Raw genomic sequence first — 22,984 nt, 5'->3', positions numbered from 1 at the left:
CGTGGTGAAACACAAGCATAACCTCGATCCCAAGTTATCAATGAGTAGGGCCCTTCCTGTTGGTTAGTGCTCAGATTTTTGACCATAACTTGTGTGTTTTCTTTGACAGGAGTATTATAAAGAATTAAAGTATTATAACCAAAGTGCCTACAAATTATCTTAATTTCCCCAGTATAGTCTGCATCGATAACATCAGGCAAAATAAAAAGTCCCATCTGAGTAACAGAAGACCAACCGATCAGTAGTTGCTCCCATGCCATTCCCCAGAGGTCCATAGACTTCAGTGGGGGCCAAGGCAACAGGGGTGCCATTCAGGGTTGTGTCTGAGGAGGTGGCCAAGTCCACCTTGGCACTTCCTCTTGTTTGGGCATAGAGACTGCTGCAGCCATCTGAGAGGGATTTACTGTTGTTGTGTGCCCTCTCGCGCTCCCTCGGGAGTTTCCTGCTGTGATAAGGGGTTGCCCCTCCCTATCGAATTTTGACTGGCAATCTTGAGCCCTGTGATTGCTCTTTTGACAACTGGGGCACAGTTGCTGTGGCCTGTTGCCTTTTGCTCTCTCCCATGGGCAATTTTTACGAATGTGCCCATATTGATTACAGCCATAACATAGATGCTGCTGATTAAGGGATACAATGGCAAACGCCTGGGCTGCTAGCGTACTTTGATGTTGGTGTGTACCAATATTCATACATGCATTAATCATATCTTCAGTAATGGGGTTCTTTAGGATATGCAACACCTTTTGGCAGTCAGAGTTTGCATTTTCAATCACTAACCGCTGGAATATGAGAGCTCTTGCCTTTTTATTATCGACCTGTTTTTCCAATGAGTTCTTAAGCCTATCCAAAAATGTCATATATGGTTCTTGGGGCTGTTGCTTAATGCTCACAAAAGACTGTCTTTGCTTTCCAGCCTCTGGCACAGCCTGGAGAGCACGCATTGCTAAATGCTTAACTTGCTGTAGTCCTTCTGCAGGAATTTGCGCCTGCTGAACTGGGGTGGAGAAATCTCCCTCACCCATCAAAGCATTCGCATCTACAGCCCAAAGTGGGTTTCTCTGCGGTAGCGTCACGTTCTCAGTTGCCTGAATCTGTGCCAGCCCTCCACTTAGCTTCCCACACAGTGTATTGCATATCAGTCATGATGAGGCGACATCATTTTGAAATCATGCGGTGTGAGAACAGAGCTATCTCATATGGATTGAATCAAACTGACAGTATACGGGGCACCAATGCCGTGGTCAGTGACCGCATGCTGTAAATCTTGCAGGACATTATACAACAAAGCTTCCCACCGTGGCTCTTGGTCTGGGGCCACAGTAACAGGGAAGGCCCTCAACATGTCTGTGTCTCCAGCTTTCCTAGCCTCCCTCCGAATCAGTGCCCACATATTGTGCGGATCCGGAGGAAAAAGATCTGGCCTTCTTCAGGATCCATTGGTCCAGGATCAAAAGGATTGCTGGGACCCGGAGGGGAGGTGGTGAGGACCCCCATAGTGGTGGCAACAAGGGAGCTGATGGCACAGTGGGTGAGTCCAAGGAGGAGCCTGCAGCTCCTTCATCCTCGGGTGGACCAGGGGTAGCCGACGATGAGCCCGCGTGACTTTTTAAAGCTTCAAAAATTCTTCTCCATGTTTCAAGCAACACTGGTGCCTCCTTATCACCTTTAGCTGATACAACCCACAGTTTCATCCCCATCCCATCCCAAGTTTCCGGACCATAAACTGCCTGATTTGTAACTGAGGAATGGTTTCTAGCGGTCCATATGAGCGTCAGTTGCAGGTCAGCAGAGGACATTGCCTCCCCCCGTCGTTTTAGGACAGATTAAGTAAGGAGGACGTTTTCCTGTTCCGAGGTCATTTTGTTCCCTGTGGTGCACAACCGCTCACCTTCGTCCAGCAAGACGCAATGGGAGCAGTGGGGATGATGAGGCTTCTTTCAGTGCCCTCCTTAGGCTTCCTTCAGCCTTCTTCAGACCGGTCTGCTTATCGGCTCCTGTTTGGGAGCCAACTGTCGCAATCCGACAAGCGGCACAGGGTTCCTGTGAGAAAAAAAGGGCCTCTCCACTGCGCCTTTATTGCTCTAAGCACTGCTTTTACATCCTAACACAGTATTTTTTTCCGCTAACAATTCATTGGCTAAAATGCAGGCAGATTTAACAAGTCTTCACAACAACAGCGAGCTTATCTTGTGCTTAGCCACAAATGTTCCATTTGTCCCGTTCCTTTCTCCACGTTCTACTTTCCCATGGTCTCATAATCAGCAGGGCAGAACTGCTGAGGCCCCGCTGACCTCTCCATGCCCCGGTTTCGTTTGGGATTTCCCATGCCGCAAAGTCTGGCGATGCCTGGGCCCATATTAACTATTTTTTCAGCCTTCCTTCAGCCCCGCCGCAGGTTAACAGCGGGGCCCGGCAGCGAAATGCCGCCCGCAGCGCCGCCTGCTGCCCGCGCCAGGACAGCGGCAGCCCGGGGCCGGACCGCCCCGCTGCGCTTCAGGGCCGGACTGCGCGCCCGCACGTTCCGCTCAGCGGCTGACGGGAGCGGGCGGCTCTCTGTCCCCGGCGCGCGGTCGCGGTGACAAACGCAGCGCCCGCCGGAATCAGCACCACCCGGACACCCCTCGCGCCCCGCCCATTCCAAGATGGCGCCGCCGCCCCGCCCCACGCCTTTCCGAAATGGCTGCCGGAAGGGGCGGGCGGCCCCTGCCCGCTTTCAAGATGGCCGCGGCGGCTTCGTGACGTCACTTCCGGTGGGCGGAAGCGGCGCGGGAACCGCCCGACGGGCCGCGGCGCCGCCATGGCAACGCGCGGGGGGCGGGCCCGGGCCGAGGCGGCGCGGGATGGAGCCGGCCGGGGCCCCGCCGCCGAGCTGCGCCCCGGCCCGGGAGGCGGAGGAACCCCCGGGGTCCCCGGCGCTCCCCGCCGAGCGACCGAGGGACGGCGAGCCCGCCCGGAAGGCGAGAGAAGAGGCGGCGGCGGCGGAACGGAGCCGCGGTCGCGGCCCAGCCGGGCGGGCGGCGCGGGGCGGGGGGCGACGCGGGCCGGAGGAGCGGGGGGCCCGGGCGGGACGGCGGCCCCGAGTCACCGTGGACAGCTCCAAGGCCAAGACGTCGCTGGAGGCGCTGAAGATCAGCCTGCGGCAGCTGCGTTGGAGGGAGGTGAGCGCGGCGCCGCGGGGCTTCGCTCGGGGCCGGGCGGACTGCGGCCGCGCTCCGCTCCGCTCCGCCGTGTGCCGCCCCGCGGCGCGTCCTGTGATCCTCAAAGCGGCACCGCGGCGCGGCGTGTCCTTCCTGCGCCGTGCGGCTCGGCGCCTGCGGTAGCGCTGCCCTGGGAGCGCGGAGCTGCAGCAAACCACGCGCCATCAAATGCCGAGTTTCTGCGGTCTGTCTCGCCGCTGCCGTTGGGCTGTTCTTGAAGCGCAGAGATGATTTCTGCAGCGACTTTAAGAATAGTTGTGTAGGAACTGAGGCTGCTTCTGGGGGCATCCCCAGGATCTCGTCAGAGCGGCAAAGTGCCCGGGGTACGTTTGGTAGCGGATGGCCGAGGGCACGGAGCAGGGATGGAATCCGGCTGGGACGTGTCTGTGCGCCGTGCTGCGCTGCCCTCGGCATCCCCGCCTTGTCCCGGCTCCTCCTGCGGCCTCACGAGGTGGTTCTGTGCTCCTGGTGCTTTTCGCAATTAGTCCGTGCGGTGTGGGGCAGGCACTGCGTTCTGTATCACCTCAAAGGTCAGAGTTAAAAGCTACAAAAGCTCACCTGCTCCTGCAGCTGGTGCGTCTGCCAGCAGCTCTGCTGCGTTCTGCCCAGTGGAAGCAGAGGGGGGCACTCCTCTTTTGTGGTTTTTGTGCTCTTGGGCAAGTTTTATCAGTTTCTAGGCATTGATTTAAGTCGTCCTTGCAACTTTGGTTGGTAATGAGCTATTTTACCAGTTAACTTTGTCTTTCTCATTTCTTGGGGTTTTACTGTACTGCACATCTTGCTTCCTGCGTTTTTTGTGCATGGTTTCCTGCCCTCCAAACTGACTTTGTTTTGCATATTCTTATTTTTCCTTTCTAAACTGCGTTATCAGCATTCTCCTTCCCACTCTGCATCCCACAACAGCAGTTTTGGCATCACTTAATCTTTTTGTGTTTGCTGTCTTCCTCAGTATCCTTTCTCCTCCATCCGATAGTTCTGTCAATATTTTCCATTTAGTCTGCTGCTTCTCTTCTGGTCCATTCTTAGTCTTAATTCTTTATTTGATACTTTCTCTGTTGTGTGCCATTGACTGTACCATTGAGGCAGCCAATAACTCACCCTCCCCAAACAAATCACTGAGATATATGCCTATAAAATGTTCATCTGCGCATAGAAAAGCGATCGATATGTATGTAGATGGTATTATTTTTTGTCAAGAAAGTATTATCTCGTATCAGTTCACAAATCAGATAATCTTTCAGACCCGCCTGCCCCAGGAGGTGGACTAACGAAGGAAAACTGTTAGTGATGTCTTGTAACTGGTGCTGTTTGCATTGTGGAAGAGAAATCCAAGGAAAACTCTTTGAGTCAAGTTGCGTAATATTTTGAATTCTTTCCTTCTAAATGTTTAGAAACGTAGCAATGTGATACTCAATATCACTTACAGGCAAAGAGCCTGGGAAATAGTTTCACTGTTACAGCAGAATCAGTAGAGGGAACACATGCATCGTTTCTTGTATGACCAGTAAAAATAATGTGAAAAAAAGGGGCAGATATTAATGCATCTGTTGCAATGCTGATGTCCTAGGGGCTGGTCCTTCACTCTGTTCCCTTCTCTCACACTTCCCCAGTTGATCACGTTGGGTTTCGCCTTGGTGTACACGGTCCTTCTCTCACACCACTCCTGTCATTGTTTCTCCCATTGCTGCTTTCGTTTTGTTTCTCTTCTCTCTTTGCTGCTAGGCCTGATGTCTTAAGTATTTTCTTGGGCAAGAGATGTTTTAACAGGCAGATGTTTTTGAGGTGGACTCCTTTATAGTGATAACTTTTGTCTGCTGGATAACGTCATGCCGTGTCATAAAGGCTTTGGGGAGCTTTTTAAAATTACGTTCTGACACCTCCTTTCTTTAGGTGCCTTGATTTGCCAGAGCTTTGGTTCAATTACAGGCTGTTACTGCGAGGTGCTCCCTGTGCTTATGGCATTGTCCATGTGTTAGTAGGGCATGTTAGTAAATTAACACAAATATCACCATTAGCCCAAAAGGGGAAAAAAAAAAAAAAAAAAGCGGGGGGCGGGAGGGAAAGAAGAGAGAGGAGCACTTTAAATATGGCTGGTACTGGTGAAGAGTTTTTTCTGTGACACTGATGTGTGAGGGAGAGGTGAAAGAGTCTGGGAATGCTCTGTCAGAAGCAGTGAGAGCATTGAAACAAAAACCCCAAACAAAACTGCTTTCCAGCCAGCGGAATTCTAAGGAAGCTGAACTGTTGGCTGGGACAGCCCCATCCTGCAGCACTCGGGGGACCTTCCATTCCAGCATGCTCAGTGCGTGCTGGGGAGGCTGGCACTGGCAGTGCAGGGTGGGACTGTCTGAGGCAGTGTGTTGTGTTCTTCAAACGAGCACAATGTGCCCAATGAACTAACGGGCATCCTGAGTTTATTTTTCACTCAATAAATTATTTTTTAAGTAGCTTTAAATTACCAGGAGAACAGAAGAAGTGGATGTTGCCAGCATTGGTGTCACGGCATTCGGCATTTCGTTGGGCTGCATGGAGGCAGAGAAATACTTGGAAATGTGGAGCTTGGGGAGGCTGACGAGGAGACAAATCATCTAACTTGTCATTAAATGTGATGGAACAGAGTGATGTGACCCGTGGGACAATTTAAATTATTGGCTTCTAATCCAAAGGTAGAAATGAGCTGCCAGGCAGCTTGGCCATGATTGATGATGAATCGTGTCAAAGTTGTGAAAATGGTTCTGTTCACTTTGTGGGCTCCTGTTGGTCCTCCCTGACAAATGCCCTCTGCCTCTGAGTAGAGGAGACCTCAGAAGGGCTCTGTGGGGCTGGAGAGCAGCAGGCAGTGTGGCAGGGTGGGCTGCAGGAGCAGATTGCAGCCACGGGCACCCCACGTCTTCACACTGCTGCAGGAAGACCCAATTTACCCAAATGCAATTAATTTTGTCTGCCAAGCACTGCCTGAGTGGGTCAACTGACCTGACTGGTGGGTTCCTTTCCAAACACTATTCTTATGCAAACATATAGTGCAGACGATGAAGAATCCGTCCCAGCTTATTCAGGAGATGAATTAGATCCCAGCGTTGGATAAATCCAAATAATCTTGATTTGTCAGAAGTGGTGAAGCTGCTGTGCTATCTGAATCACTGATTCTGGGCTGGACGGGTTCTGCCTCCCGGCGCAGCCATGTGCTCCCTTCATCTGCTGCAAAACGACTTCTGTGCGGTGTTTGTGAAGTGCTTTGATATCCTCAGCAGATGAAAGGTGTTATATAAATGCAAATTTTGTTCCTTTCGTTTCCATTCCATTCAATAAATAAATAAATAGTGCAGGTTTTAGTGGGAAGGGCTGTGAGACCTCGTGCTGCATCTGTATTCTGGGTGCACCTGAGGAGAGGTTAAGGGCACTGATTGTCTTTCAGAGCCGAACAGAATTAATTTTCGCTTCTACGAAAACAGTTTTTGTGGGCTGAATAGTAATGAAAGCAGCAAAGAACCCTCTGTGTCTGCTCTATGGGCTATTTCATCCCTAGGAGTAAGGAAATAGTGATGTGACAGAAATAGGAAATTTGCTGCTAAGCGAGGTTAATTCTTTTCAAAGGTGTTCACTGATAAAAACTTTAATTTTAATTAAAGTAGCAAACAGGGGAAGTAATTCACTCAGAAGCTTCCATGTCCTGGAAGTGCCATGGTCAGAAGTCCAGCATCTCTGTGTGGGAGCAGAGGTGACCCAGTGCTGCCCCTGGTTTTGGGGGCTGCTGCTTTAGCAGCTGTGGTGAAGTCTGGTGTGAAAGGGAGGAGCTCCTCAGCTGCAGTGATCCTTAATGTAGTTGAAATCATTGCTTTGGTTCTGTGTAGTTGAAAGCTTGACAAATGGTTTGTTGAATTGTGAGCTTTTTTTTTTTTTAGTTACTGACTATTGCTACCGGAAAGGAATATACATACATAAAAGGAAGCATGTAAATGTGTAGTTACTTTGTTTAAATGCCTTGGCTAGGGAATCCATTTTAAATGTGCTGCAGCTGGGGCACCAAGGCTTGCTTGCGAAGTTCATGGCAACTGTTCCTTGTATTAACTTGCATCAGCACTGCTGACCCAGTGCCCTGAACAGGGCGCATGGCTGGGCCTACTGAGCTTAGGCTCAGTGTATATACAACAAAAATCAGCCCGTGGGGTTCTTTGCATTACAGCATGACATCTTTGAGAACAGAAGTCGGTTTATTAATGCCAGTGAGGACAATTCCTCTGAGACCTCTAGTTCTTTTCTTTTGATGGCTGCTATTAACTCCTGAAACTGGAAAGGAAGAAGAGAAACCTAAGCAAGAGCATTATGAGAGTTTGTTTACTTCGCAGTGCTAGCTGCTCGCTATTGCTGTGCCTTCACATTCCAGAAGTAAGAATTTCTAACTAACTTTATTCCCTATATAACAGTATTTTACATTACAAACGAGTCGTGCCTTAACTCTGGTTGATAGCAAGCTCTAGATTTCTCAGAGCGTGTGCCACAGCTGTTCTTAAGTTTTTACAAACCTTTCCTGGTGTAACATCCTCGACTTCAGCATCTTGATCTGATGAAATATTCTGTTTTGCAGCCGAAATGCAGAACATGTGTTTTTTGTGCTGTTCTTGGACAGTTTGTGCTTACTGTGAGCGTTTAGAGAAATGAGACGTGAAGGAGTGTTGCCAGTTTGCTTCAGAACTTCTCTCATCTGTTTTCCAGTTTCCCTTTGGCAGACGCTTGCCGTGTGATATCTACTGGCATGGAGTATCGTTTCATGATAATTACATATTCTCAGGTCAAGTCAACAAGTTTCCAGGTATGTTATTTCTGGTTCTGTTTGGAACAAGTGCTGTTAACAACAGGACTGCATTAACTTTGTGTCCTGTTCTTTATGGACCTCACCTACCTACCAACTGGTAGGACTTTTACCAAATTATTTTTGGTAGGTGAATTGTGTTTGGGGTGGGGTGTGAATATCAGAATGTGGATCTTGAGCAGTTTGTGGGATGAAATTTGTTTTAGACAAAGAGAGGTTTTGATGAAAAGAAAACTTTGCATATGAATTTATGGGGGAAACTGCGTTAGGTTGTTATTGAGGTGAAATAGGTATGCAGCTATTGTATGTTACCTAACACCTTTAACAGTGCTGTATCTTCTTTTTTTTTTTTTTCCAAATTGGAAATAATCTGTTTTGTTTCATAAACCTAGCTGAGAAAGAAGCTCAAAGCAGAGCTCACCAAATGTCTTTTTAATATTGAAGAGTTCATGCTAGCTCTCAGCTTATTATGACTATTCTACTTTTATTAAGCTCCTTTTTTCTCTTTTAATCCCTGTTGAGATCTCTCTAAATAAGGACTAAGAGCTTAGGTATTGACTTATCTAAGCCCTTTACTTCAGATTTATTGCTGCTGTTAGTATGCTGTGAGAGTAAGAAACCACAGACATTGAACTTCATGCTCTATTTACCCAACTTTTTCATGTCTCTGGGTATTTCACATTCAAATATAAGATGTTATCATTTTCTGGTGTCTTAAATCTCAGTGTTACATGACTGTTACCCCTGCTGCATTCTGGCTTCTATGTGGTAGGTAAGTAGAGCACACTGTCCCTCAGAACTGGAAATGATCCCCAGGAATGTTGCTGTACCTGGATGCTGGGTTTTACTAAATTTCTTTTCTTAAAGAGGTCTTATGAAGAGAACCTACAGCTGTTGCTCTTACTGAGAAAGGAGCTGTAGCCTGAACCTAGTTGTGAAGTTTGATGGTGTGTAATGGACTCCCAGGAGTAACCCTGAATGCTCCTGACTTGGGAGAAGCTTAGAGCAGAGCTTGTGCTCATCTGGATGTGGTGTCATCCAAGCATCCAAGGGATTGGAAGCTGCAGGAAAGCAGACTTTGCAAGTTCTGCTCCCAAGCCAACCTGTTCTTTCTGACACAGTTACGTAGATGAATGTGAAGCAAACACAAAGTGTTCCCTCTCCTGGAATGTTTGCAGGGCAGGGCAGTAATTTTGGATTGTGACAAAGACAGTAGCTACTACTGGACTACAGCTTTCCACCTATTGCTCCAAGTTTTGGATAACTAATTGATTTTCTTCTTCTGTCCTAGAATAACATATACATTATGTAATACATCTGGGGAGCGCTACAAGTAGTTTTGTCAAATTTAAGTTCTAAAAGTTATTTTGGCTTTACTGAAAGCAGTGGCTTTAGTGCCTGCCAATAGAGTGAACAGCGATATGATAGTTTGTTTTCAGGATGAGACTTGGGTGTGGATCCCTCATCATGTTTAAGTTCTGTCTGTGGTTTTTCCCAGGCATGACGGAGATGGTACGTAAGGTTACGCTGAGCCGGGCAGTGAGAACGATGCAAGATTTATTTCCTGTAGAATATAACTTCTACCCTCGCTCCTGGATTCTGCCCGAGGAGTTTCCCCTCTTTGTGACTGAGGTGAGCTGCTCTGACTCAGAGCAATGTAATTTGTTGTGTGTCGTCGCAGTGCAATTCTTCAGTTTTTCATACTGACCAAATTACTTAAAATCACTCTCCAGGTGCAAAGGATGACATCTTTTTTTGATTGCCCTGAGGTTGGATTTAGTCAGGATGACTGCTTTTAATTTTTTATGTTCTAGGACGGATTTAAAAACAATGATGCTTCTCTGCAGTAGCGGAAATGTTGTCTGAAAATTAAATGTGCTGCCTCTATATTTTACTGAGTGTAAAAGGACTGAGGAAGTTCCAGCCCAGCAGTGTGTGCAATGTGATATCTCATCGGGTCCATTATCACTGAAGAGTTTCTTGTCTGTCTTGCCTGTTTGATTTAAATTCTTCAATACAGAGATTTGTAGTATGTGCTGTTAAGTATATGAATATCTTCCTGAGTAATCGCTTCTTTAACTCTCATCAAGCTGTTTCTGTGGTTAAATATCTTTACATATTGACTCTTCAAGTGTGCTGGGCACTGCTATGGCACCACCAGTAAGGGTAAAAGTGAATAAAATCCCAATAGTACGTCAGTGTTATTGCTTTAGAATGAGTAAAAGGAGTGCAAATGATCCACTTAGCTATGGCAGGTAGGTAATCAAAAGAACTCGAAAGTAAACTTTCAGAATGGGGCACTGTGGTTTTAGTGAGGGTTCTTGTGGGAGTCGTTCTGTCTCAGCTGAGTGGGCTCTGCGGACACGCACTGTCAGCAGGTGGCACTGCGGGTAAACGCTGCTCTGGTTGAACAGTTGCTGGAGTGGAAACAATTTGGTTTTTGTTCCAGGAATAACAGATGTCCAGCACCACGCTCCTAGGAGTTTCCTTTGCATATGTTTTTCCATCTGTGTTTGAGAGAAGCGTAGTTCTTGTTATCAAACATTATATTTTATGTTGTAAGAGTTTGTCTAGCTTAACACAAGTCTGTGATGTAAGTCCTGTAAAACAAGAAGTAGTACCAGTCGAAAGCACTGTCAACTCTTTCATTTTTCCACTGTCTTTTGTGCCTCCCTCCTGCTAGAAGCACTACAGCCAGTCTCATGTTTATCTTTCATGCTTTGGAAGCCAGTAATCATGGACAGAGCTGTGCTCTTAACTTTGCTGTAGATGAGCTTCAGGTATGGGGAAGTACCAACAAAATTGAGTTCCCCGTTGTCATTTGTGTTAAACTGAGAGGGCAGTCGCATTTTTAACATGGGATGAAAAGTTGATTTTAGTTAACAAATATTTATTTAGCTGTTTTAAGTATTTACTTATGTCTTCTAAAATATTCTCTATTAATGCATCCCCGTAATGGAAGAAGATTTACAGATAAGAACATCTCCTGGGAGCTGCAGTAATCATCCCTTCACTCTCAAGAAGAATCTATTGGAATCAGTGTGATAAGAATTCATTTTTAATAGGAAATTCCAATTTCAAAAAAGTAACTAGCTTGGGATTCAAACTAGGACTGTGATTACTCTCATATTGCCTTCTTTCTGTTGTCTGCAAAAATGATGAATAGGCCTAGTGTGATTAATTTTTAATAAGAATCTAATTTGGATGGTCTAATTTCCAGCACTGGGTATTTTTGGTGGCTTAATCAGGTTTTCAGCTGTTGGTACCTCTTAGTTATAGACATGAATAGCCTGTTCTTTGTGCTGTCAAATCTTATAGCTCATCATATGCGTTTCTTTAGACACTATTTCATTCAGCCAGTGTTTTTCTCAGGAAAGGAAAACCCGCACCTGAATCCAGTTTTCACACCACTGGACACCTCACTGTCCTCTTGCTGGTGACTCTGAATGGCTGCCGTGTTTTTAAAGTCCAGCTAAGTACGCAGAAATATTTCGTGTGAATGGATTTTATTACATGACTGATTTTTCTCAGTCTGAACGAGCTGCCTCCACATGTCACTTCTAAAGAGTATAGGTGAGGGAGCTGAGGAGCACTTGAAGATGACTGTTCAGGAATATTCTTGAATGTCAAGAAACCATCAGTGTTGTTCAGGCCAGTCAGTCTGCTGACAAATGGGCTGACTCTGGATTATTGTTCCCACCCATATTCTCTCTGGCATGTCTTGATGGTCTAGAAGGCATCAGTACTATCTGGAACACTTCTGAAACAGATCTGGAAACACAGCCGTGTAGCTGCCTGGAAGGCAAACAGCTGCAGGGAGTGTGTGCACAGTGCTGAAGCCTGGAGCTGCAGGGGGCCTCGCCTGTACCTCCGAAAATGATTTCCTTTGCCCTTAAACTGAAAGAGTTGAGCATGAGATATTGATCTTCTTTCATAACACAAGAAACCATCATTAAATTAACTTGTCTGGCTTTGATTAAGACCTTTTCTGCAAATCTTGTCTTTTTTTTCTTTCTTTCTTTAGAATGGTTTCTTACTGAATCGGTGGGGTTACTCTGTCCTTTGTGTATCCTTGTGGTACTTTATGGAAACTTGACTGCATTACATATCACAAGGATTTTAATTTAAAAGGAACACAAACCCCAAACTGAAGTATACTACATCTCTGTCAGTCTGGATTGAATTGCATGTTGTCTTTTCTTTAGCAAATTTTTTATGTGATTCTTGTGCTGCCTTTGCTGGTCGGGAAAAATGCGTTGTTCTCTTCATCAAACAAGATGACAAAACAGGGAACGTGTTGTCTTTTGTTCTTTGAAGCTATTGTGTAGGGAGCACGTGGCATTTAGACTTTACAGTGTCCTGGCCTCCCTCTGTAGTAAATGCACATCTTGCTCTGACCTCAACAGCAACCAACGATTGTTAAAATGCAGAATTTCAAAAGCAGGTTGCCGTGCCATCTTTAACAATAGTCCTCAGAAAGCACTATCTTTTTCTGAAGAAATGCTGCTGCTGCAGAGCAGAAATAGCCTGAGGCATGAAGGGTAGGCGAGAGCAGCAGGCAGATTGCCCTGCTCCCTTCACAGAGGTTCTGTGTTATTTCTGCCCTAGTAGATATGATTGGCTCTTTGTTTGTACAGCTTGAATCACAGAAGAGCACGTGTGGTTGCGGAGGTTTAAGGTTAGCCACAAACCCTTCTGGTATGCTAACTTTAGCAGAGTGAGAGCTAGAAAGAATCCTTCGGTGTGCGGCGTAGTGTCACGTAATGGGAAGATTATTCCTTAGTGGTAAAAAGGCCAGGAGATAAACCCTGCTTTCCTGCTTTGCACGTTAAGGCCACAGATCTGCTTGGACCTGTTTATCACAAGCAGTTTATGTAAGCCCAATCTCCAGTGTGGTGCTTTGTCCCTTGGAGTGACCCGATTGAAGGAGGATCTTTGTTCTGTTGATGTGAGAGAGAGTGGGGTGCTGGAACAGCTGCCCAGAGAGGCTGTGGATGCCCCGTCCCTGAAAGTGTTCAAGGCCAGGTTGGATGGGGCCCCGGGCAGCCTGGTCTAGCATTAAATGAGGAGGTTGGTGGCCCTGCATGTGGCAGGGGGTTGGAGATTCATGATCCTTGAGGTCCCTTCTGACCCTGGCCATTCTGTGATTCTGTGATATGTGATGCTTGTTCACAAGGGACATCCTGGTTGAAATAGTCAATCTTGTATTTCCACTGTAGTTATCAGGAAGGCTTTAGTAACAGGATTCTCTAGCATGGGTCACTTGCCTAAGGCAGGCACTGCAGGATTCTGCCCGAGAATCGCAGTTTTCTTACTGCCACCCACCTTTTCCTGTGTTCCTTTTTTTTTCCTCCCTCTTTCATTCTGCTGATTATGGTAACTGGTTGCTTTTTCTTTGCTGCTTTGTGCCTTAAACCAATGCCCAGTTTTGGGGTGGGTGGGGCTGGGCTGTGTGCAGCTGGAGCATCGCCTGCTTCTGGGGTGCTTCTGTTCAGAGAACTTGTTAGCATAAGGAATATTTGATACCATTTTCAAGAAACCTGCAGAGCAGAAGCAATTTCTGTGAAGGATGTTAAATGGTTAAATGTATTCTGACTGTTAACTTTCCTATGCATTTTTGCCTTTTAAAGTGCATTTCCCCGGTGTGGATGCTGGTGTTGGCTGTTTGCAGGCTCATACACTAGAGTGCACTGTTTCGTGCTGTACCAGCAAAGGAATGGGGAATGCCTGAGTGCAGTGAACATCTGCACTGGCTTGAGATGTGGAGTGCTGTGCACATTCATCCAAAGGTTTTGATTTGTCACATTGTCCCCCAGCTTTCTTCTTTCCTGATGTCACAATGAATACATCTAAGGAAAGCATCTGCATTGTTGTGATTTAAGAACAGATTTTCTTAATACAAATCAAAGCCACTGGTAAGAGTTGTTGAGATTGTTTTAAGGTTTTCTTTCTCTTCCAATGAAGGAAGGCTGATAGTTGCATGTCGGGCCTAGTGGGAATTCTGCTGCAATTTAGAAAAATCTTCATTTTGGAGAGTGATGGTGGGTAGCAACCGAGGTGTTAGGTGTATGTTTTATTTAATAAATTCATGATATTTGCTTACTGTCTGTATATGGCTCAGTATGCTCCAGATCTACTAACATTGGATATCTGACTGAAAAATATTCAGTGGTAGAAAAAGATATTACCTGTGTGAAATTCCTGCTTCCTTTTTTTCCCTCCCTGCACTGTTTGTCTGCATGTATATCTCAATAAGCAAGGTGCTTTCCTTTGTCCATAATTTCAAAATGCAGCACAGAATTTTAACTTCACAGTTTCATACATGTGAATAGCTAGTCAAATGGACCTGGTGAGCTCTATGGCATTTCATTCCACAAATTGGTGCATAGCATTGAGAAGTTGTTCCTGGAATTGTTTATACAATGGCTTATTCAAGAAAATGTCCTTGTATCTGCGCTAGTAACTTTCTACTCACATCTGTTTTATTTAGTTTTGTGCTTGTCACTTCTGTTTATCTTCTATATTTTTTACATGGTGTTTACTACTATTGTGATGAGATTGTGCTACTTTATTTTTTGTTAACGTATGTAATTTTCTGCCTTTCATAGCACCAGCTCTTCTTCTCCCCTAATTAGCATCCTTCAGTTTAATTATTTTCCTTCTAGGTTCGTATGATGAAAGAGAGTGATCCATCCTGGAAGCCCACTTTTATTGTCAAACCTGATGGTGGGTGCCAGGGGGATGGAATCTACCTCATTAAAGACCCCAACGACGTCAGGCTGGCCGGGAGCGTGCAGAGCCGCCCGGCAGTGGTCCAGGAGTACATCTGCAAACCACTGCTTGTTGACAAGCTGAAATTTGATATTCGTCTTTATGTCTTACTGAAATCCTTAGAACCGTTAGAGATTTATATAGCCAAAGATGGACTTTCTAGATTTTGTACAGAGCCCTATCAAGAACCCACTCTAAAAAATTTGCACCAGGTTTTTATGCACTTAACTAACTACTCACTAAATATCCATAGTGGGAATTTCATCCATTCTGACAACGTAAACACTGGCAGCAAGAGGACTTTCTCAAGCATTCTGTGCAGACTGTCTTCCAGAGGAGCTGATGTCAAAAAGGTTTGGTCAGATATAATTTCACTGGTGATTAAAACAATTATTGCACTGACGCCAGAACTGAAAGTTTACTATCAGTCTGACATCCCAGCAGGAAAGCCTGGGCCAACTTGCTTCCAGGTAGGTAGGAATTTCAAGAATGCAGTTATTTCTATGCATGGATTCACTTTCTATATGTGCCATTTGTTTTGTTGCTTATCACTTGTTAGATGTGGTGGAAGGAGGAGTGGCAGATGCAGCCTGAACAATGTGTTGTATAAGTTCATGGCTTAAGTTCTTACCCAACTTTTACCTCAGAAATGTCAGCTGACCTGTGTTACTGTATAGGATATCAGTCATTAGCAGCAATATTTTTTCCAGTTCCTAGCTTCTGGATGATGCAGCCATGAAGCTTTGCAGTTGCCTAATGAGGCCTACTTGTGATAAATGCTGAAATTCTGTGTAGGATGCACTATTTAGAGCTGGGTGTAGTATGAAAGTAGATATTAGGATCAAAGTCAAATGGCTGCAGTAATTATTTGGCAATATTTTTTGTTTCTCAGTTTTTTTTTTTTCTGTCTCTCAAATGTTTCTTCCACCTGAATGTTGACTTTTGAATGACCACTGCATTCTCTAGAAGAACACCTTAAATAGAAGGAAAGTAACACACTTTGTTATGCACAGATTTTAGGGTTTGACATTCTCCTGATGAAAAACTTGAAGCCCATGTTGCTGGAAGTAAATGCAAACCCCAGCATGAGAATAGAGCACGAGCAAGAGGTAAGACCTCTCAACATGACAGTGATATGGGAATGAAATTGTCTAGGATTGGTTTTTGGTCTTTTTCCTTGTTTGAGATATGAAGGCTGTCTACAAATATGAAAACTCTGAGGCTCTCTGTAATTTTCTGCTTTGAAATCATTACTAATCTTATATCCTTGCAATATGACTTATTGGAATTGTGAAAGCTCTCCATCGTCTTTGTCATAAATACATTTATTCATCATCCCCTGCAGTTTTGTTCTCTGTATTTAGAGGATTGCTGAATTTTTTTTCGCATTTGTATGTATAATATAAATGGTAATGTTGGCAACAATCTCTTCTTTAAATTTTGGGTTACTAGAGAAATTTCCTAAAATTGTTGTAACATCATACTGAAAATACTACGATATTTGCTTATTCTTTAAGTATTTTGTAATCTATCATTGTGTATTCATCACATACGTTTTACACATGGAGGTGAGAAGATGTAGAGTCAATAATCCTCAGTTCTACACTGAATAATTCCATCCCTTTCTGAATTAAAGCTCTCTCCTGGGGTGTTTGAAAATGTCCCAAGTCCCGTTGATGAAGAAGTGAAGGTAGCTGTTATCAGAGATACTCTTCGTCTAGTGGACCCCCAGAAAAAAAGGAGAAAAGATATTCAGTAAGTGTTTTCGTGTCATTTAGTGGCAAGCTTAAAGATGTTATTCATGTTCTGTGATTTCAAGGGCACATTTGTTGTCCTCTTGTGGAAAGAAATAATCAAAATAATTGCTTAGGAATGTCTCTTTAATCCATGCCAAATAGTCCCCTGAATAAGACATGACAGTATTTACAAGTTCTGTACTGTAGTAATACTACTAAAAGATGAAGCTTCTTCCAAAGGCAGCGCTGCACAGAGGTGGGTTTGGCATATAGGATGTCTTGTGCAGGAGTCTGCCTACACTGTGTTACCTGTGCTGAACCTTCACCCTTAAGGTTACCTCAGTGTATGGAACTGAAGGAAGATCTCTTTTTAGCCTGTAATTACGCAACTGGTTGTTTTGTTTTCTTTTACGCTGATGTAATGTTGGGCATTCATTTAATTACACATTAGATATGGGGAAAAGAGGCAGGCAATGATTACAAAAAGGAATTGCTGGAGAATGCTGGCATGTGTCTGGGAAGCTTATTCAACAGAGAATTCTTCTCTGATATGTTTTGACTGCTAAATAATTTAGAACAGGATTAGTCAGCCATGAGACAAACCATGGGCTCTTCCCAGCAAGAATGCATCAGTGGTGCTGCTTTTTTCAGGATAATCTGTTGGTGAATATCTGCTGCACCTGCACCTTAAGGCAGTCTTGTTTGTTAGTGCGTGGTGTATTCCTGTAACTTCTGGTATGGATACATAGGACATGTCTGACAGCTCCATATGTGTTCAGCTGAGATGTACCCCTCCTGCTTCCAAGTACTGAACAGGGGCTGGCTCATGGAACCTCTTAAGAAATGCTTGATCTTTACTGTAAGCTTTAAGTAAAAGATTACCTCATTCTGGTTGCCTGTGAAGATTTACACCCAAGTAAAAGCATTTGAGATGGGGACTGAGACCCGCTTGCTTTTGCCTTGTCTTCACCAGTGAGGGTTTTGCAGTGCTTTTGCTTTTTATCCTCTTTCACTCTTTTCACTGCCTTTCAGCTAGTTCAGCTAGTGCTCCTCCATTCTTTCTCCAAATGTTTCTACAAGTAGCTACAGAGAAATGCCATCCATGTAGGTTTTCCAGGCAAAGATGATTGACTGGCTGTAGAAAGCTGGATAGTATTTTATGTGTCATTGTAGTACTTCTAGTCTTATTGTGGTTGGCAGCAGGGAAAGCAAAATTTGTCCTGTCAATGTATTAAAGTAAATAAATAGAGGCTAGTGATGGTCAGAACTGTTGATTTCTGGTTTGAACATCTGTCACCAATTGTTTTTTACAGCTTAGGCTTTGTCAACAATGTTAGCTCTTTGCCTTGAGTTTATGATTCAGGGGAGAACTTTGGTGCCAGCTGGTAATCGTATCATCAGGAGGGAGCAAATCAAAGCCCGAGAGGAAGGGAAGGGCAGGATGTAGTTGGGTGTGTGTCATGTAGAGCAGGGTGGCCTGTGTCCCTTCACAGTGCCCAGGAAGTGATCCCAGCATGTGCTTTTATCCAACCTGCAGCAGCCAGTGTGGTCAGAAGGGCTGGCTGCACTCACCTTGTCACACAGGGATGTAGTGTAGGAGGCTGTGCTGTGCTCCAAAATGTTTCTGCAAAAAAAAAAGCCCAACAACTCGTATAAAGCATAGCAGTACTGAATTTGCTGCAGGCTGTCTGCAGTGGAGGAGCTGTGTGCAGCCTGCTGAAGGTGGGAGAAGTGACTTGAGCCTCAAGGAAACTTCCACAGTTAAATGAACGGTCTGTTGACACCAAGCAGCATTTGAAGTAAATCAATGTTACTTTATGTAAACAGCTGTTTAATTAAGATGATCGCTGATGCAAATCACTGTTTATATTGTGCCTCCAACAGAAAATCTATTCTAAAACACATTGCAAACTTTTTTTGCCTGTTTGAATTTGTATAGTAGTAAAAGATTTCAATATTCGCTTCATTGTTAGCAATTTATTCTTGTTAAAATTGCATAAAATACCGGGAGCAAAAAGGAGCCTCAGCCTTGTGTACAAATACTGTGTGTTCTCAGCTGGCTGGCGGTGTCACTTGGAGCTGCTCTGCTCTGAAAGCCTTCAGAAGTTCATTTCTATCCTCCATCAGTGCTGCTGAGCTGCTTTCCTGTCCTGTTGAGAATATTTGTGTCCTGGTTTATTAATGCTAATTAATCTGGAGATAATAAGAAAATTCTTAATATTTGTGTTGCTGTTGTTTCTTCTGTGTCCCAGTATGATCTCTTGGATTTCCATGCCTATTTTTAATATATCTGAAGGCTGAAAACGAGCATTTTACTCCTTTGACAAGGAAGCCATAGTATTACACCATGTTTATCATCATGAGATATATACATTGCTCGTGGAATAAAATCTGCTTTGTTTATGTGTTTGAGACAAAGGAGGTGCAGCCCCCTGAGTAATACAGGGACTTTTATTCAGCACTGGAATTGCTGTTGACAGAATAAAGAATTGAAGCACTTTGGAAACTAAATATAATTTAACATATGGTGGTTATAAAAAATAATCTATTTGTTGTGTCCACAAGAAGAGTTTTTGCTTTGTAGCTTACTTTACTGTTTTCATTAGTAGTTTATCTTTTCTTGAGTGCTTCTTCTCTGTACATACTGTTATTTTTTTTTTAATTTGCACTCAGCCTTGAAACTTATTTGTGATCAGATTATTTTTTCTTCTTTTTGCAATATGTTGGGTTTGATTCTCTCCTGGATTCCAAGGCTCCAGCAAATGTCAAATGCGATTAACTGATTTTCTGAGCAGTAAGAACCCCAGTGTGGTCTCTCAAATGTTTTTGCAGGCTCAGCATGCAGACACCAGCTAATGTCACTCTGTTCAGGGCGCACCCTGGAGATATGAATGTGTGTCAGCGTGGCTTTTTTTCCCCTCTAAGCATTACGTATTTAGGAAGAAATTCTCATCAAGATTTGGTAGAACTTAATACATGTTGTTTTATTCTTGCACACACAAACAAAAAAAAGATGAATTATTTTTTCTACTGTATGAATAACACATCTTTATCACTTTAAACAGTTTCTTTCTCTGGCACTGGGAAAAGCTACCAGTTTCCAGTTGGAGAATATGGATTCTGTAAAGAAGGGGAGGGGGAAAAAGACAGGAAGTCACCTGGATGGCTGTATTTCTTTTATTTCCCAGATGCTTTCCTGCTCAGTTTCATAACCTCTCCTGGTGCACACATTATCTTTGCATAGCATATTTTCACATATCTTGAGTATGATTATCCCAGATTTGACGACGAGAGTCATTCCTGCTATTGATTACTGTGTTTATCTCTCTGCATATTCTGAGGTTATGGTTATGTGATGGGGTGGATTGAGGCTGAAATTCAGGGCATAAGCATGGAGAGGCTGAGCGAGGTGACAGTGGTGTGGCAGCTTTGCTGATCAGCAAAGAATGGCTGTTCTTCAGCTTTGCTCTGAAGTGCCTCAGTGTGTGCTTCTGTGAGCCAATGCTTGACGTTCTGCAGTGATTCATTACATGGGGCTGTCACTGCCTTTGGAATTATATGGGGTGAGTTTAGTATTTATAAACATAAGCACGTAATAAACTTAGCTATGTTAATACCAATATTTTGGTTTCCATTTACTGATTGACTTTTTTAGCTGACTCCTGCAGCTTTAGGTTGATTCCTGTGTTCTTTTGTTATCGCTTGGAAGTCTGGTCAGGTTTTCAGCTATTCAAATGCTTCTCAAGCACCACCTCTTCATTTCAAGCCTTATTCCTGCCTGAGAGTCTATAAGCTCATATGAATGGCTTTTTTTGAGATTGATCTTTCTACTCTGGTTCATTTTAGAGGCTGACACAATTCTTTTCTCCATCAGTCAAAATGACCGAGCATTCATATTCAGCATCATTCTCCCAAAGCCCTTTGGAAATACATTGAATTAAACCCTTTCTCTTTCCTAGAGGCTTTTTTGTTTTATTCCTTCATCAGGCAATCTGCCAACTTCACTATCAATTCTTGTCCATTACATTAGGTCGTGTGGCTTTTGAGGAGCTAGACATGTGGGGATGACTTTTAAATGTGATGTTTGCCAGTGTTACTTCGGTTCAGATTAGTGGAACGTTAACTTTGTTTTTCTGTCAATTGGGTAGTTGTTATTTCTGCTGCTATTTCCCATCCTGCTCAGGAAGAACTAGCCTCAACTACCCTGTTTGGTTTTGTGAAGCAAATGCTATGGGTGCCTTGATCTTTGCTGTCTCTTCTTGCAGTTTAGGTATTTTTCTGCTTCATTGTTAAGAGCTCTTAACCTTTTCCCAATAAGACAGGCCCTCCTGGAAACTCCATGAGCTGAAATATGAAATGTCCGTCCATGAAACGAAGCGAAGGATCTGGCAGTGCTTGACTTACTGAAAGTTTTATGTTGGTTTTAAGAGCCGCTTAAAGAAAAGCTCCACAAAAGTGCTATTAGAGCAACAGAAAGCGTAGTATTGAGTCCCAAGTGGTGGTAAATAATGTGAACGTGTTGTAGAAGTGCTCCTATCAATTTTCTTTTGAAAATCTTCTCATAGGACGTAAAAAAATTTAACTTTGTAAGTGGCTGTATTTCCTATGGAATCTGAAAGGTTTTAATTGGCTAAAGATGCATGGCTTAAATACAAATGAGCATATTTATTTATCTTCAAAAATACCTGCAGCATAGATACAGGAAGAAATCAGTGATTCACTTAAATGGTTTTCTTTATCAAACCACTGCAGGCAAAGTTGGGTTTCGTAGAACATCAGGTCGGTCTGTGTATTACTGTCATATTTAAATACTGCAGAAGATCTTCAGTTTTTGTCTTTGAAAGACTTCAGGCTTGATTCTACAATCTTCAGTAAATATCCCTTGTGGTTACTGAGGTTTGCAAAGAATTCTTTACTTATTGCCAATCTGACTGACATTAGTGATCCTTTTATCGTTTACTTTCTCCCTTACTGAAAGCTTAGAGCTGCTGCATTTTCTGTGCAGTATCATAGCTTGATTCATAACTTGCTGTTTTGAACATTTGGAATGTTAGAATTGATTTTAAAAGGTTTTTCTCAATTTTTGGTGTTATTTTCATCTCGTGTTTTACAATCTTTTGCTAATAAAATAAAAGACTTGTGGAAAATTACTGGCATTCCCACAAGCAGTACAGAATAACCCCATGTTTGATGAAAGGGTAATTTATGATTATCTTCTTTCAACCTTCAACACTGCAACAAAATAAAGAGCCATTTTTCAGTAGTACAGTTTTGTGAGAATCTGTGTTCATCTGCTCATGTACTGTATTTAAACAAAACACAGTCTTTACGTTTGAGATATAACTTCCACATCAAGAGTGCATTCAGTCTTATTTTGAATCCCTTGAAATGACCCCATGTGGAGGTACAGCAGGATTGGCTTAGAAAACCCTAAACAAGCAAGCTGATGACAGGTCCTGGTCATTTAAAAAATGCAATGGGTGAGAATTGTTATGAATTGCAGAGTTGTAAAAGGGTTTGTTTCCAACACTGTGGAATTAATTGGTCCAAAAATGCAGTATATTTTTGCAGTAATTGGCACTCTGCAGTGCCTTTAGCACTGATGTGGACCTCACTCTGTTTTTATGTTATCAAACTGCAAATGGAGACCATTGCATCCAATTAGACTTGAATGGTAATGTTTTGAGAGGTTGCTTATCTAATTGCTTGGTTATTGACGTGTTCTTTTCTTTACTCTCTAAATATTCTAGCATGGAAATAGAGGAGGTCTGAAAAGGAACTAAGCAATGTGACCTGCCAGGAGTGTTTCCATAAACACTGGAACTTTCCAAGCATTCTCATATATCAAAATATGCTGTGGCAATTGCATCTTACATGTTCACACACTACTGCACTTTAAGTTGATTATTAAGTCTTTTTGTTTCCTCTCAGTATAATTCTCAAATGGAAAGAGTATAAAATACTGATAAAATAGATAGACAAAGCAGGTTCTATAAGAACATGTTGCTTTTCTCTGGTCTTTGTAGTGTGGCCACAAAAGTTGCTGTCATCTTCAAGGTTTGCCCAAGAAGAAGGGAGGTCAGACATAAAGCAGGGTGGCTGCTCAGCATCCTTTCACATGGCATAAAAGTGAACGTGGAGGCAGTGAGCCCAAACAGATCTCTGAATTTAGTCATTTGATTACACGTGAGAAATAAATCTGAAAGGTAACAAAATCAGGCTTAAGGCATGCTATGTTTTGCACCTCAAAGCCAGCAGCAACGACTGCTGCAAGAGTACTGTGTTGACTTCACTGAGGTAATAAGAAGCCTGGCAGCACGGCTGGGAGCTCGGTGGCTGCTGGAGCCTGGCTGGGTAGGAGACAGCAGCGATGTCAGAGTGCCTTTGGTCTGTGCTCCTGCTTTGACTGAGTTCAAAGGAAATAAGCTTCTTTTGTCTTCCCCCCCCCCCCCCCCCCCCCTCTAAATAGC

The 22,984-nt window shown here is 43.7% G+C and overlaps 1 protein-coding gene across 7 annotated transcripts in view; it reads left to right on the top strand.

Moving 5' to 3' along the window:
- Positions 1–2,800: 2,800 nt before the first annotated feature.
- TTLL11 (tubulin tyrosine ligase like 11) overlaps positions 2,801–22,984 on the top strand; it is a 48,935-nt gene continuing 28,751 nt past the window's right edge. For 2 of the 7 annotated variants that reach the window (XM_090121091.1, XM_090121089.1), the window contains exons 1-6: positions 2,803–3,158; positions 7,911–8,007; positions 9,506–9,639; positions 14,673–15,248; positions 15,792–15,887; positions 16,415–16,533. In XM_090121091.1, the coding sequence (XP_089977217.1) occupies positions 2,841–3,158; positions 7,911–8,007; positions 9,506–9,639; positions 14,673–15,248; positions 15,792–15,887; positions 16,415–16,533 (1,340 nt within the window). In that variant the 5' untranslated portion in view covers positions 2,803–2,840. Of the gene's footprint in view, positions 3,159–7,910; positions 8,008–9,505; positions 9,640–14,672; positions 15,249–15,791; positions 15,888–16,414; positions 16,534–22,984 lie in introns of all 7 variants that reach the window. The other 5 variants (XM_031601916.2, XM_090121090.1, XM_090121087.1 and 2 more) reach the window with 4 other exon arrangements.

This window comes from Phasianus colchicus, chromosome 19, assembly GCF_987193195.1.
Source record: "Phasianus colchicus chromosome 19, bPhaCol1.hap1.1, whole genome shotgun sequence".
Classification (NCBI taxonomy): Eukaryota; Metazoa; Chordata; class Aves; order Galliformes; family Phasianidae; genus Phasianus; species Phasianus colchicus.
The sequence above is the reverse complement of the archived record's forward strand: the minus strand, read 5'-3'. Positions and strand labels throughout refer to the sequence as shown.